This window comes from Onychomys torridus, chromosome 3 (assembly GCF_903995425.1).
Source record: "Onychomys torridus chromosome 3, mOncTor1.1, whole genome shotgun sequence".
Classification (NCBI taxonomy): Eukaryota; Metazoa; Chordata; class Mammalia; order Rodentia; family Cricetidae; genus Onychomys; species Onychomys torridus.
In genome coordinates, this window is record NC_050445.1 from 50986308 (window position 1) to 51002578 (window position 16271).

Here is a 16271-nt window from a genome sequence, read left to right on the forward strand (position 1 = left end):
GTTTTCTCTGTGTCATATTCGGATCCAGTTTGCAAAGCTGAGCAGTTAAGGTGTCGCAACTTCTCATTAGGAGCAGGCTGTTTTCCCTCCCTTCTTTCTTTTCTTTTTTGTTGTTGTTTTGTTTTGTTTAGGCTTTGATCTGTTTCCTTGGACTGAACATTCCAGAATTTCAAGTGTGGGATTGGGTTGTCGGTTGATTTGACCTCATGGAGACTCAGTGAATGCCTCCATCTGATTTTGTGCTTTCAACACATTTTTAGGGATCTGGAGCTTTGGGGAGCGTCTCAATATAGACTCAATAAGGTGATAGATTTTTCAGATTCTGGCAGTTGGCGGGAAAGGGTAAGAACTGAATTAGAGGCAGGATGGGGAAATTAAGTGCCTTGGCCTAATTCATTCATGCAAACTCTCCAGCCATGAATTTCCACAGGAGCATGTTGGCCAAGGTTTGTCTGTGTTTCCTCATGGCCTCACCCGCACAGAGGAAGTTGCTGTTCTCTTAAAAGTATTAAAACATCACTGGATACTTGGCGTTTTGTCAGATAGACCTCGGGCTTGGGTTTGAGGATCTCCACCTTCCTTGAAAAGACAACTGAACAGAAAGGTATAAGCTGAAGGGTGATAAACACAGCAAGGCACAGACTTTCAGCCGAAAGTTGATGGCTTTAAAGGGAGCTAGCATCAGAGATGCAATAAAACAAAGCTGGCTGTACATGAACCCAAAGGATAGAAGTGTCCAGAAGACAAGGGTTGGAAATATTAAAGAAGCACCTGGATGGAGCTAGTCCAAGAGAGGAATGGTTCCTCGATCTTAGCTGATTTAACATCTAGGAGCCTGGCATCTAGTTTGTTTTGTGCCCTGCCTCCTAAGCAAAGAGTTTGCCAGTCCATCGCCTCGCGAGAGAGGCAGCTTCTTTGCTTTTGCATCCCGGGGTGTCTGTCTCCCCAGCACCAGCACGAGGTTGCGGCGGGCGAGCGGGTAGGCGGGGCGCCGGCGTCTCCGGCGCGCCGAGGGTTAAGCGGCAGGGGCGGCGCGGCGAGGAGGGAGGGGGCGGCGGGGCTCCCGGGCTGAGAGCGCCGCGGCCGCAGCTAGCAGCCGGTTCAGCGCCGCCCGCGCCGCGCCGAGAGAGCTGAGCCCCGCCGCCGCTCCGAGCTCGCATTCGGATCCGCTAGAGCAGGAAGATGGCGACGGACGGCGCGAGCTGCGAGCCCGACTTGTCCCGCGCCCCGGGCGACCCGGCGGGGGCCACGGCGGAGGCCGCGGTAACCGAGTTCCCTGGGCTCCGGGGACGGGTGTAGACGCAGGCTGGGGGTGGTGCCCCGGTCCCCGCTGGACACTCCCCGAGGGATGCCCCGTCCTTCCCTGGAGTGCCCCTTACTTCCTCGGGGTCCCATTTCCTTCTCCAAGGTATTCCTTCCCAGCGGTTTCCCTTTCCTTCTCCGGGGTACCCCTTTCCTGCTGTGCCTCATCCCCTGGATACCCCTTCCTTCCCCTGGGAGCCCCTTCCTTTCTCGGGGTGTGCCCTTCGGATGCCCCTAACCTGGGGTGCCCCCAAGGCCAGAAGCAGGGTCCAGTGGGGCGACGCTACTCCCCACACACACACGGTGCTAGGGGCCCATCGGTGCTTCTGGAGCTCCCCGCATGCGTCCTTGGTGACCCTTTTGCCCACTCCTTTGGGGTGCTCACGGAGGATCTCAGCCCCCATTGTTCAGCTCTGCCAGGCACGGAGCAAATGCTAGTCTCGGGGTGTCTGACACCTCTCGGGAGACCTGGGGAAGCAGCAAGGGGAAGGCGAACCGTCGCCAGGCAGGTGTGGAGATGCTCTTTGTGTGTGTGGGTTCGTGTATCTTGGGGCGGCTGTTGGGAGAGGCCCCGCGCCCAGCTGTGGGCGCTGCTGCAACTGAGCGCCAGCACTTTGGGTCCTAGCTCCCTGCTGCTGGGTCAGTCATCGGTAGGGACCTTCTTCCCTACGCGAAGCGGGATCGAGCTGGAGTTTCTGAACCTGGTGTCAACACATTGTTCCCCTCCACTACCTTCTTGACTTGCTAGGGCGCGTACCTGCTCCCTCCTTTGGTACTCTGAATGACTGCACGCACAGACACTCGCCAGTGGTTCCCACTCCCGCCTTGCCCTGCTTGGGGGTCTCAACCAGGTTGGAAAAACATTCGCAGGTCTGGGAAGCAGCTTTTGCTAGAGCTGCAAAGATCTGCAAAGAAAGGCTGGTCTAGGAGCGCCTCCCAGTCTTAGCCAAATCCCGCAGCTCTCGCGGAGGATTCTGAGTGGGACCAAGTGAGCTGAACCTGGCATGGACGCCCCTTCCGTGTCTCCCACCTCCAGGTCCGAGTCCGAGTCTGGACGGCAGAGGGCAGGACCAGGTGTAAACACCCTGGGCTGTTTAATTTCCTCCCTGCTCTGGAGGAAGGGCTTGCTAGAATGAGAAGAGATGTGGAGGATGGTGCTTGGGGGGCCGGGAGCTGCGAAGAGAGAACAGGAGGGGTGGGGTACTAATTTCCCATTGGTGAAAATGAAAGACTCTGAGCTAAAGCTTTTGGGAAAATCGAATTGTTCTTTCTTTGCTAATAAGAACTTTAAAAATATTTCAAATGAAACCTTTCCACTTGCGAGTTACTTTCGTTCCGTGGGGAACACGAAGTGTCTATGAAAGCACAAGTCCCTCCGGGAAGCTGAAATTATTTGAGTGTCCTGTTCTCCATGTGGAGGAGGGGGGAAAGTGGAGGTGTGGCGGGACGCACTTTTTCTCCCCCAGGAAGGTGGATAGTTTGTTTAATCTACTTAGAATACACTGCTTGGTGCCTGCACGACATTTCAGCCACCAGGCAAACCAACACAAGCGGGCAGTTTATGATGTGTGATATATACGATTGTAAACAAAATGGCTTTGTCGGGAATACGTCTGTGCCAACGAGGTCAGTGTTCCTGTCGGCGGTTTAAAAATGTCAGGGGCCAAATTCAGATGCTGATAAACTGGCAGCTTGATTATTTTACTCTTGTTAGGGAGACTAGTCAGGCAAAAATCTCCCGGAATAGGACCTCCTTTATTATTCCCATGGGATACCGGAGGCTTCCAACCTGCTAAGGTTTTTGAAGTAACTGTTTATTTTTAAGTAAAGATGGGGTTACTTTTTATTCAGTAAAACTGGGATTTATTTTTTACAAGTAGTTTGGACTTGAAAAGGGGACTCTTACATTAGCTACTGGACTTGAAAAGGGGACTCTTACATTAGCTACTTGCGTAAACCTGCCGTTTATTTATTTATTTATTTAGAGGGTCACTGTAGCTAAAGCTTATCTTGATCCTCCTATCTCTCTGCGTTCTAAAGTGCTGGGATTAGTGGCCCTTCCCACCACCCTGCCTGGCTTCAGGCATTATTATCAACATCATCATCATCATCATCATCATTATTATTAAGGAAAAGCTAGTTAGAGAAATCCTGTTTGTCAAATAATTGTTTTTAATCTAATGGTTAAAAATTAAAGCTTTATTTTGCCAACAAAGGACTTAATATATTTTTTAATTATAGTGAGCAATTCTCTTTTTGCCTTGAAGAGATTTATTTCATTTCAAATTGGTTTACATCTTGTGGAATTTTATATATACATTTGGCAGAATCAAGCTAGTGAAGCCTCCAAAGCAGCTGGCTATTTTTGAAAGTGCATGTTTTTAGAGGGTTTTTTTTTTTAAATTCTATTTAGATTGTTGCTTAGGAACAGGTTTAATTTATAGTTTGCAGTTTAATATAATTTCCAGTGGAGTGTTTTAAATTTAGTTTGTTATCCTTGTTCTTCACTGTTTAAATCCTGAAAGCACCTCGAGTGTAAAGCTGGCTAACAGCTACATTATTCAATAGGATCATATTAATAGTCTACGCTGTGATCTGTGCTGGGAGCCTGGGTTATTTTCAGTACCTTAGCCAAATGGGATGACTTTTATAGGCCGTATTGCTATTTCTGCTCAGAATATAACTTATGCTAGGCAGTATGGAAGACAGAGATCTGCTTTTTATTGTCACTGGAATCTGGGAGTGAGAAGAAGATGGAGAGCCATTCAGAGCTGTATTTGAGGACGCAGCTGGCATTCTTTTGCCTCTGGGATTTTGGAATTAGCTAATATGCAATGTGTAGGTATAGGTTGTGCTGTGAGAGTGAAAACCTTGGCATTGTTTCCATTAAAAATTGCACATCAGTAATGACTGGCACCTTGAAAATTTTGTTTTCCAGGTAACAATATTGAATTTAAATGCAATAAAAGGGCTCTTCTTAGCCCATTTTGGCTTTGATTCTTGACAAAATGAAATTGTAGTTATATAGTAGCTGTGGGATATTGAAAGTTTGATAGAATAATTTTAAGAGAGAGTTTAATAATTTAATAATTAATAATTTAATATTTAATAATCAACTCAACACACATCACTCATGAGTTGTGAAGGTGGAGGCATCATGGGTAGCATCTTTATGGCCTTTAACCCCTTAAAGCATGACTGGAGTAGACTCTACAGTGCACTGAGGAATCAAATCATGACAGGCACAAATAATGTGGATAGAAGTTTTAGGAATAACAGTCAGAGAGAGGGTTCTGAGTGGAAGGATCTAGAAACATTTTATGGAAGGCACTAGAAATAGTCCATGGTGGAAGACATTTGCATGGAGCCTTCAGACAGAGGTTATGAACAGATGGTAGAAAGTGGTGTGCACCCATGGCTGATTCTTCAGATTCCTTCACAGGTGTTCTGTGTCAAAGGCTCTCACAGATGAGTAGAGAGTTGACACCATCTAGGCTATAGTTTTTAGAAAATAGCTTAGAATTTTTTCAAACTTTGAAAGATTAGAATTGGGGGTGTTTTATACATGGTCCCATTTTAAAAAATGGCTTGCATATTTCTGTTTGCACCTGTTCTGTTTATTTGTATTGCTGTTGCTGCTCTTGTTAAATTTGTCATAGGAACAATTTTGTGTTAAGAAACGCATGTGCCCCATTTGTAGTTGAATCCACACCAAAGCTACATGACCATTGGTTATATTTTCACGAGTTTCTCATAAGTTTATACATTGAGAAAGCATTTTTACAGCATTAGTTCTTCATCAGCAACAAGGGATACCTGCTGTTGTTGATCATGTGACCATCAAGGCTGTGGCCTTGAGAGAGCAGAATCCTTCCTGGAGAGTTGTATGAACTGATTTGTTAAATGAGGCTCATTAGAAGCTGTTATAATACTTAATGTTGATCAGCTAATTGGAAAATACACTCTGTGTTACAAAATTATAATTATAATTTGGTCTATGATTTACAATCGTTAACGTTGCAGACGTTTCAGCCTTGAATCAACAGACTTTCTTTCCATACTTCTTTGTCAGTGCTGAAGTTTGGACATGAAAGACAAGGGCTCTATCACTGAGCTACATCTTCAGCCCTTTGAATTTCAGCTTTTGAACATCCATTGCTTACTGGATGGCGGAGGAGTGGTACACGTGCTCCTGTGTGGAGGTCAGAGGACCACCCTGTGGAGTTGTTCCTCTCCTTCCATCTCTATGGAATCTGGGGATCAAACTCATGTCAACAGGCTTCTGGGACAAGGGCCTCTACCTGCTAAACCCAGTGTTCATTTCTATGTTTCCCTTTTCTAAACTGCTTTTCTCGGCGACATATCAGCTGCTTTCCAGGTCTTTGTTTTCAAAATTTGATTTTCACCATGATTAGTTTGCCTTTCTATTCTCTCTGATGACTGAGGCAAAAGATAGAATGGTCATAAGATGGTGAACATACTACTCCCTTCTGGAATGTTTCCAACATTAAAGTCAAAGCCATGTCACGCCTTAGGATGTGGAGGAGGGGATGCTTGACAGGTTAAGAGAAAAATTCCAAAAGGATTGGGCACAGGAAAAGATTGGGCAGAAAGGAGATTAGGCAGGCTTTGGAATAGTGGACATGAACAGGGATTGTGAGGCTAGAATTCAGCTTTAAAAGTGCCTAGCTAGGGTAGAGCCATTTCTCTGTCCAGGCCACATTAGTCCTGCCACCTCAGCTCATTAGAAAAGAGACTTTATTTGAAGACACACAGTTAGATTTCTCTGATTCCCAGTTGCAAGCCTTATATAATGTAAAAAACCTATCTTGGGCTGGAGTTATCCTGCAGTCAATGATGAGCTTGAAGTTCTTTCAAGAAAGCCTTGCATGGTGATGTGCCTCTACTCCAGGGAGGCAGAGACTAGAGGGTTTCTTGGATTTGGCCAGCCATGACCTGCCAGGCTCAACCTACTTAGTGAGGTTCAGACCAGTGCTACACTTGTCTGTACAAAGCGCCATCACCCAAGGAGTGGACCCAAGGTTGGCTTTTGGTTTCCACACACAGGAGCACACATGTATTTTCTCTCTCTCTCTCTCTCTCTCTCTCTCTCTCTCTCTCTCTCTCTCTCTCTCTCTCTCTCTCCTCTCTCTCCCTCTCTCCCTCTCTCCCTCTCTCCCCCTCTCCTTTCTGTTTAGGAGTTACTGAGGGTAATGGCCATGGTAGCATTAATGGGGAAGGGTTGTTAAGATTTTAGTTGTATCTATTGTAAATAACTTATACAAAGACTACTAATGCTGTGTGTGGCATGGTGTGGGCCATGTAGAAATGGTAATTTGAGTGGAAAACTGTTCACTTTTAAAAAGTAACTATGTTGGAGATCCAAGGAAGGCTATGGTAAATGCAGTGTTTGTGGAGTGGGTACCCAGTTGTAAGTGACTTTGTTTTGGCATTTCTGTATTCCCCACCAAAAGGCAGCAAGATGATGCCAAAGATAAACGTTCTCCTTCAATGGGGCTTGGTAACTCCAAGACTATCATTTTTGCCTTCAGTGTCCTGGTTTAACTGAAAGTCATCATGTTGGCATTTGCCACCTGCAGATAATCAAGACAGTATTCCATGACATGTACAAACTTGTCAATGGCTCTTGTTAGACGTGGAAGGCTTCTCACTGAGGGGTTGATTCAAGTCTCCTGTTAGGCTACATGGGAATCTGAGTTCTGATGGAAATATACTTGTTGTTTTTGGTTTATATGTTTATTTGTTTTGTTTTCTGAAATGGTGGTCCTTTCTTTCCCTGAAGAGGAAATCTAAGAGGAGGAAAAGGCATTTAATATCCCTCCTGCCTGAGCCACCTCTCTGTTTTCCTTCCAACTTTCTCCTTGTTAAAATTAGCTAGACCCATTACCAGGTTTCCTTCCTGCCATTGTTTCCTCCTCACTATTAACGCCTCCAACACAGAGTTGCTTGTCTTATGTGAAAGTACCCAGGCAATGCTGCCTGCCTGGAGGTACATGGTGGACCCTGAGCTCTCAGCAAGTCTTAGGAGCTTCCTTAGTTGCTTGCCTAGTGCAGGTTACTTTAATTGACTGATGGAAGGTGAATCTACTCAGAGCCCCTAGAGCAGACATTGTGTCTTAGTTGCCCCTGGAGCCGCTGTAATATTGCATGTTATGATACCATGACATGCCTTCTCCTTTCTGCTGCGCGGAGGGAGGCATGTTAGATAAAAGCATGTGAAGATGTAATATTCTTGCTGTCTTGACAGCTAGTAAAGGCGAGGAAATAGATTTTCTAAAGATGAGTTTAATACTTTGGGGAAATGCACGAAGCAGGATGTGATTAATTGCCACATGAGAAAAATGTAGCAGACTCTTAAACTGAACTGAGGAAGGAAAAAAATTTCTGGAGTCTCCAAGAGCACACAAACATGAAGGTAGCCCTGACTGCTGAAGAAAGACAGGAACCAAATGAGGGGGATGGGAAAGGAGGGTTGGAGACAGCAAGAGCAAGCTCGAGATTCTTTCTCCTCACTTCCCCTTTCCACCCCTTCCTCCCTTCTCCTCTCCTCTGTGACACACTTGCATTCCCCTATCCTACTCTGCCATCTTGTCTGTCTCTCTTGTCTTTCTGTTCTTCTGACAGGATCTCACCATAGCCCTGGCCAAGTTGTCTTCAGGCTTTTAGCAACTTGGCTTCAACTTCCCAAGTGTTTAGACCAAGGAATGAGCTAACACACCTGCATGGAGATTGAAAAGTAGGTTGATGTTCTGAGAACCACGTACTTTTTTATTCCCTTGAGAACTCTTATAATTGACTAAATGCATACACAAAATAATTAGAAAGTTGCACTTCAATTTTATTTATGTTGATATAGCCTTCAAGATTTTGAAGTTTCGATACATTTCATTGATTTCCCTTCTGTTTAGCCTTTATTGGTCTTCAAAGAAACTCTTGCTTGCCTACAGAGTTTTGCATGCAATTAGTTATTAGCACAAAATATTAAACTAGGAAAAATATATTTCTCTAACTTTGAAGCAAAGAGGCAAAATCCATTTGCCTCAAGTACTACTCAAAAGCTTTGGTCCCAAGGAAAAAACATAAATTTCTTCAGTCCAGTAATCCAGTTATCCTAATGGCACATGAAAGCAAGCCATTTGAAGAGATTTTAGAGACCACTTAGTCTAATACCCTAGTTTAGAGATTCCTAAGTCCAGCACCCTCTCTTACTTACAAGAAGTCTGAGAACCAGAGTGTCTTGCCCTTCTTTGGTGACTGTTCACTTGGCCATTCCCCGATCTGTGCCCCTATCTCTGGCCTTTACAAGACCTCTTCTTTCTCAGATATCTTCCTACTTATATTGACAAAGGCATTGATCACATGAGTTTTAACTGGAAAGGGGGAACTTGGTGTTGAAGGGAGAGCCAAACAAAATGACTGGCTGTGTGTTTGATTACATTTTATTTCAGGATCACTAACATGACTGCTGTGTTTGGGCAAATATTTGAGGGACATTTCAGCCCCTGTAGCTCAGAATATGCCCTGTAAGGTTTTTGGCAACTGTTATGGTTAGCTTCAGCTGTCAACTTGACACAAACCTGTAGTCACCTGGGAAAGGGAACTTTAGTAGAGGCATTGGCCTGGTCAGATTGGCTTGTGGCCATATCTATGAGGCATTTTCTTAATGGATAATTGATGTAGAAGGGCACAGCTCATTGTGGGAGGTGCAATTTATAGATGGATGGATATAGACGGTATAAGAAAGGTAGCTAACTGTGAGCCTGAGAGCAAGCCAGTAAGCAGCTTTTCTTCTTGATAAGTATATATCAGTTTACCATAAGTTATTATATGTGACTTGTTATATCCCTACAAATGCTTTCTCTCTTTGACTGGGCATAGAGTTGTTCAAACATAGAATTGATGTTTAGAACAATTAGCTTCCTGTATATGGGACTTTTCTGATCAATGAGCTCAGTCTGACTAAGCAGTTTCATCTTATTGTTGGCTTCATTATACTTTTCATTTCCTGTGTGTCATTGAAAGAATGTAACCTGGATTTGTTTGTTTGTTTCAAGTTTTTTTTTAATTGGGAAAATGGAGTTCAGTAGTGAAGCATAGTCTGAACATGTTTCTCTTGGTATTTGGGGGGACAGTATTCTTGCCTTCATCAGTGCTCCGAAGATCTTAATGTTGTTATGTGGATAGCAATATTTTCTGTCATTTGTCTTCTTTTGAAAATTGGATTATCATGTTAGTTTTCAAATAAATATCGTAAGATGTTGGATAATTCATTTTAGTCTTAAACCAAGATGTGTTAATGGTTTTTTTCATATCTAAGTTCTTTGTGCTATAGGTATATGATATCAAAGCCACTTCAAGTGAAAAAACATCAGTGGGCTTTCTTTGTTTCTCTCCCCCTCCCCCCAGGAGCTAATGGGTTGTCTTAGTTAAGGTTTCTATTGCTGAGGAGAGATACCAGGACCATGGCAACTCTTATAAAGGAAAACATTTAATTGGGGCTAACTTACAGTTTCAGAGGTTTAGTTCATTATTATCATGACGGAAAGCATGGCAGTGTGCAGGTAGACATGGTGCTGGAGAAGGAGCTGAGAGTTCTCAGGCAACAGGAAGTGAACTGTTAACACTCGCCATGGCTTGAGCACATAAGACCTCAAATCCCACCTCCACAGTGACACACTTCCTACAACAAGGCCACACCTACTCCAACAAGGCCACACCTCCTAATAGTACAACTCCCTTTGGGCCAAGCATTCAAACACATGACTCTGTGGGGGCCATACCCAATCAAACCACCACAAGGGTCATGTTTGTAATCTCAGCTGCTCACAAGACTGAGGCAGGAGGATTGCCAGTTCAAGGTGTTCATGGGATACAGAGTGAGTTCAAGGCTGACCTGGACAACTCAGTGAGGTATTTTTTCAAAATGGAAAGTAAAAAGAAAGCCTGGGATGTAGCTCAGTGGTAAAGTGTGGGAGCCCATAGAAGTTTCTTAGTGAGAACTTACTCAAGGTCAGTACTCAGGGTCAGAGAATCTGAGCTTGCTTTACCCAGCAGGGTTGCACAAGATGATTTAGTCACAGGTGTGTTTACCAGGTGTTTGGAAGGGTCTACACTTAGCTCCACAGCGTGTTTTGATCTTGTAAGCAGGAGGTCATTTGCCTCCCCTCTTGGCATGTTATACAAAGCCTTTTCAATAAACCTTTGAGGCTGTTGGGTATTAATCCAGGTCCTCCTGAAGCTATCCTGTGTCTCTGTCTTTCTTCTCATGGTCTTGGTCTGTCTTTCTGTCTATCATTTCTTAATTTCTCTCTCCTCCACCTAAGAACCCTTTAAAAAAGGTGGAAACTGGACCCCCACACATGGCACCCTGAACGTGAAACCCCCATAGTAAAGCACTGACTGGCTTGTATGCTAGAGCCTGGAGTTTACCTCTGAAGTAAGAGTATTTTCTCCTTTCTTTTTTCCCTTTAAAGGTGACTGACTCTTTCTATCATTTTATATATGTGTAATATATGTGTATGTGTGTGTATATGTGTATGTATGTATATATATATGACTATATTTTAATCAGCATGTACAGTAACAAAGTGTTGTTGTACATGTTTAGTTTTATTACCCCACACCCAAAACTCCTACACTTCCTAACCCAGTGTTGGCTTATGAGCTTGCTCACTTTTTTTTTTTTTTATTTTATTTTTTAGTAAGACACACCAGAGCTCTTTTTAGTTATGAAATTGTTGGAGTCTTTAGAGCTCCACCATATTTTCATGTACTTTCTTTTCCCCTAGGTCACTAGAATAAGAATGGAAGAATCAGGTACTAGAAAATAGCAATCTGAAAACAATACTGGAATTTTATTGTTGGAAGCAAGCATTGGTGATGTTTTCCTGAGGAAGCAAGGATGGAGCTCCATGTTGTCAAGGAGAGAAGACAGATGCGTTGTATGTTCAGAATAATAATATATCACTTAATACGTGGTGGCAGAAGACGTTTTGAACGTTCTACATGATGCATTTGTGGTTCTGCAAGAACACTTGTAGCAGTGTTTTCCCGCTTTAGTGAATTTCCTTTTTATTGACATGCTACATAGACCAATAGAAGAGCCAGTTGCAGGTCACATGTCATGCTGAGGATGGAGGCAGTGCAAGCCTCCTAACTCTTCACATGAATCAGAACCTTGGCACTGCCTTCTATAATTTATTAGTCCTTAGCAGAGTGCTTTGCTCATGAAGCTTCAGAGGAACAAACACAATAAAACACACAATTAATTAAAATCTTTAGAGTGAGCAGCAGCAGCAGCAGCATTAATAAAACAATATCCTCTACAGCACACAGCAATTGCAGTCTCATTGGGGAAAGCCAAGTTAAAAGTCTAATTTCCATCATAGTCAATAAACTGAGTTTATTGAACTTGGGTTGGTAGAGTTAAAAACAGAAATAGACATTTAGGCAGTACCCTGTTCCTCTCTACACAAAACATCTCGATTATTAATAGCAACTGCTCATCTATACTCTGTGTCTAATTTTATACATATGTTCTTATGCAGTTCTCAGAAGAACCGTACAGAATAGGTGTTAGGGTTTTCAGTGTGTGGCTGAGAAAACAGATCGCCTGATGAAATGCTTCTCAAAGTGGGCTCTATCCTTCACCTCAGCAGGAACTTGTTAGGCAAGTTCATACCCACCCCCACTTTCCCTGAGTCAAATTTTAGGAGTGGAGCCCTGCTGTGTTTTAAGAACAAGTCTCACGTGTTCCATCCTCATGCTGAAGTTTAAGAACCACTGGATTATATAACCCCATGTGATAATGCTCTGTTAGTGGAAACAGGATTTCTGATGGAATATTGGACTTTACCACTTACTGGAAGCATCTCTACAGTGGCCTACTGGGCAATGGTTTTCCTGCATCCCCTAAGGTCTGCTGTAGGTTTATTTTCCTCTCCCCATCCTTAGGATCCGCCTTGCCAATAACTGCTCTGTGTCATGTGTGTGGAAAAAGAAGCCATTTAACTAGAAAGAATGGTTAAGAAGCTTTCTTTGGCGAGCCATCTGGGTCTAGTTTCTTTCCACTGTAAATCATGGTTCTCTTTACTAAAGCTTCTTGGGAATGAGATATGACTGGTTCTGGTCATGTCTTGTGACAGTCCCTGAAGTCGTGGGGTTTGCTGTGCTCGCTTCTGTGTATTCATAGAGATAGTTTGGTGTTAGACACTTAAATGCCACGCCATTTCTCATTCACTGATTGATAGAGGGCACCCATTTTATCTCATGTTCACACAGCCCATTCTGGAATGTTGGTGCTGTGTACCACACTCACAGACAAGCCAGGCACAGGCACAGTGGGTGCATTCTGGTTTAATTTTTACTACTCGCAAGATCTGTGTATGTTTTCAAACTCCTGCATTGTAGTTTCTTCAACTAAAAACAGAGGTGATGGTGTCCCATGGGTTAAACTTGGTTCTTTTAGAATACTTTGGAAAACACCGAGTGCTACAGAAATGTGCAGTTGAATTCTGGAATGTCTTGAAGAACAACTTCTGAGCTTAGGTGACACGAGACATTTGGTAATGACCTAGGTTGTCTCGGTGAGCTAGGGAGTGAATGTGTTTATCAAGAATGTCTGCACAGAGTGGAGAGACCATGAGAATTTTGCAGGGGACCTCAGACTCTGCACTAACCTGATCTTGGCTGTTAACTTTCTGATTGATCCTCTCACAGCTCCAGCCATAAAAGGAATGTCAGAAAACCTCCATGTAGAAGTCATAAAGAAAGAGGGTGGTTAAGGACAAGAATTTAGAGTCACTGGTTATCTGTGCAAACCTAACTGAGAGCTAGGAAGTAGTCACTAGGGAAGGTTGTTGAAAAAGAAATGAGGGCCTGGAGAGTTGGTTCAGTGGTTAAGAGCACTTTCTGTTCTTGCAAAGGACAATTCCCACCCCCACCCCCACCCCCATGGAGGCTCACCATCTCCTCAGGCACCAAGCATGCATGCGGGGCACAGACATACATGCAGGAAAAACATTCATACACACAAAATAAAACAAATCTAGAAAAGAAAAAGAAATGATAGGGCTGGAAGAGCATGGGCTATGGAACAGGGCCACCGGGGCCTTGAACCGACTCCTTGTGATGTACCTAGGTTTCTCAGAAGCCTAGTTTGCTACCCTTTGAACCACATCTTGACTTCCTTATAGAAGAGCAAGAAGGTACATAGGTTTATTTATCTCTGTATCATGGTTACAAACAATGTCACCTGACCTCAAGTCAAGATAACTATATATGGGCGATGGTTCAGGCTTATTAAAACCATATCTGTGTGTATATGTGTAAATGAGGAAGAGTTGGCAATATGAAGAATGTGTTCATTAGAAAGGGTCAATTGGTATTTGACTCTGTGGATTCTTGCCTATGGCAACATAAATCTGAGAAGGCCCAGACATCTGACTTGAAGAGAAGACAGAATTCTGAAATTTTAGTAGTTTTCAGGTTTTCTAATGTTGGCTGAATGGAAGGTGGAATATTGCTTCATGGTTCAAGTAACACATCTGTAGGCCAGATTTGGGTATAGACTGCCAGCTGGGGGCCTCTGCTGTAGAGTGTTCTGTAAACAAGACCTGTTATTATTGGATGTCCTGGAATTTATAATAGCCTCCCAGGAGCCACTATGTCAGGGACCCTCCAAGGAATACATCTGTGTTTTCTTGTCACCCTCAAAACTAGCCCCCATCCCAAGGCCAGGCCTGTTTTGACATAGACTCCAGGGACTTTTAAAATTTGTACTGCATAATTTGAAGAGATTCTAAGAGCAGATGTTTAGGCAGGCAGACAACTACATCTCTGAGGAGAGATTTGCAGAAATAGCATGATATGGTTTTCTCCCTCTAGAAGGCCAAGTGTAAGTCTATATTCTAATACAGTGGATAGAAATGATCCACAGGTTGTCCAGGTCTACTCTTACTGCTCCCTTTTGTATGTATGCACATGAATGTTTATTTAGGGGTAAGTGTGTGAATGAACATGTATGTATACATTCATGTAGAGACCAGAGAACAATCTTGGGTATCATTCTTCAGATATTACGACCCCTCTCATTATAAAGATGTGGTCTGTCATTGACCTGAAGTTTGTCAAGGCTAGACTGGCTGACCAGTGAGCCCCTGGGAACTGCTGGCTTCCTCTTTCCAGTATTTGAGATGGGTATTTTGTAGTCACCATGTTTGGCTTCTAGATATACATTGCTCTTCTAGGAATGGTTTTGTACTGATTCCACTTTTCAATTTTCATTCCAGAAAAAAGAGTTTGATGTGGATAACCTCAGCAAGTCGGAGCTGCGGATGCTCCTCAGCGTGATGGAAGGAGAACTCGAAGCCAGAGACCTGGTCATTGAGGCCCTGCGGGTAAGTGTGTCCTTATTTCTCAGAGGGCCAAAGGCAGAGGTGCTTTTCTTCTTAATTTTTGAATCAACTGCATTTTAAATGTTACATTAGTCTAGTATATGTTCCTCACTCAAAACATCAACTGAGAACCTACACAAGACAAATAAACAAGTCATATGGATGTTGAGATGAGAATACACCATTGAAAATGGGAGACTTGAGAAGTCTACTGTGTTAATCAATAATCCTTGCATGTATCACATGTTTATTTGACCTTACACATACAATTTTAGGAAATTGTTACTTTGGTGTCTTGTATGTGTATGATAGTGGTGGAGAATAAGTAATAGAATCATTCATAAAAATATTACTGATAATATATCTTTTTACTTCCTATGTAAATCATGAATGATATTATTTTCAGAAACTCAGAGTTAAAATGAAAATGTTCATATCTTCGAATTATTTTTCTCAGAGTTTCAAGTAACTTAAAAATATTTCTATCATAGCTTACAAAGAATATATCAAATGCCCCAATTACATTTTACTTTTGAAATAATGTTAAACTGTCTTGATGCAGTTTTCTGATTGGAAATTCCTCCTCTTGACTTGCTTTGGTATATTAGTCAACTGTAAATTTCAGTTTGGTTTTGGTTTCTTCCCTCTTTGCTAGTCACTTGTATATAATCAGATGTATCTTGGTTCTCTGTTATTTGGCAAGTAGAGCTGTAATTATTACATCCAAAGCATGGGTTTATCTTATTTCACTAAGTATTATTTCCTGAAACTTTGTCCTAGGAATATTATTGTACATGTGAGAGTATGTAAAAATGTAAAAATTCAGCTGATTGTTGCGTGTGACAAGAACTTTTATGGGGAAGAAGGGAGGTAGGAATGGTAGACGGTACATAGGATGTACAAGGGTGTGCCCGGCTGTATGGGGTGAGAACTTGGTCCCGAGTGGGAGTGGAAGCAGTTCCTGAATTTCACATACTGGAAACTGATGCAGAAGGTTGTGGTGGCATTGTGTTCCCCAAAATATTGTGCACCCTAATAAACTTATCTGGGGTCAGAACAGAACAGCCACTAGATACAGAGGCTAGAAAATGGTGGCACTCATGCCTTTAATCCTAGCATTCCAGAGGCAGAAATCCATCTGGATCTCTGTGAGTTCACAGCCACATTGGAAACAGCCAGGCATGGTGACTCACACCTTTAATCCCAAGAAGTGATGACAGAAAGCAGAAAGATATATAAGGCGTGAAGACCAGAAACTAGAAGCTTTTGGCTGGTTAAGCTTTTAGGCTTCTAGCAGCACAGTTCAGCTGAGAGGCATCCAGTCTGAGGAAACAGGATCAGCTGAGGAACTGGCGAGGTGAGGTGGCTGTGGCTTGTTCTACTTCTCTGATCTTCCAGCAGTCACCCCAATACCTGGCTCCAGGTGTGCTTTATTAATAAGACCATTTAAGATTCCTACTACAGAAAGTATATTATTTACCATTAGTTCAGTGACCAAGAGCAATTTCCCCATAAACTGGGAGTCTGGTTGTATCATTTGCAAGCCAGCATTGA

General features: G+C 43.1%; 1 protein-coding gene across 3 annotated transcripts in view; it reads left to right on the forward strand.

Moving 5' to 3' along the window:
* The first annotated feature begins 1048 nt into the window (after positions 1–1048).
* Cttnbp2 (cortactin binding protein 2) overlaps positions 1049–16271 on the forward strand; it is a 163948-nt gene continuing 148725 nt past the window's right edge. The window contains exons 1-2 of one of the 3 annotated variants that reach the window (XM_036182419.1): positions 1049–1263; positions 14613–14720. Coding sequence is in view for 2 of the 3 variants with exons in the window: in XM_036182420.1 (XP_036038313.1) it covers positions 1183–1263; positions 14613–14720 (189 nt within the window). In the remaining variant the exon portion in view is untranslated. The remainder of the gene's footprint in view (positions 1264–14612; positions 14721–16271) is intronic. The other 2 variants (XM_036182420.1, XM_036182418.1) reach the window with 2 other exon arrangements.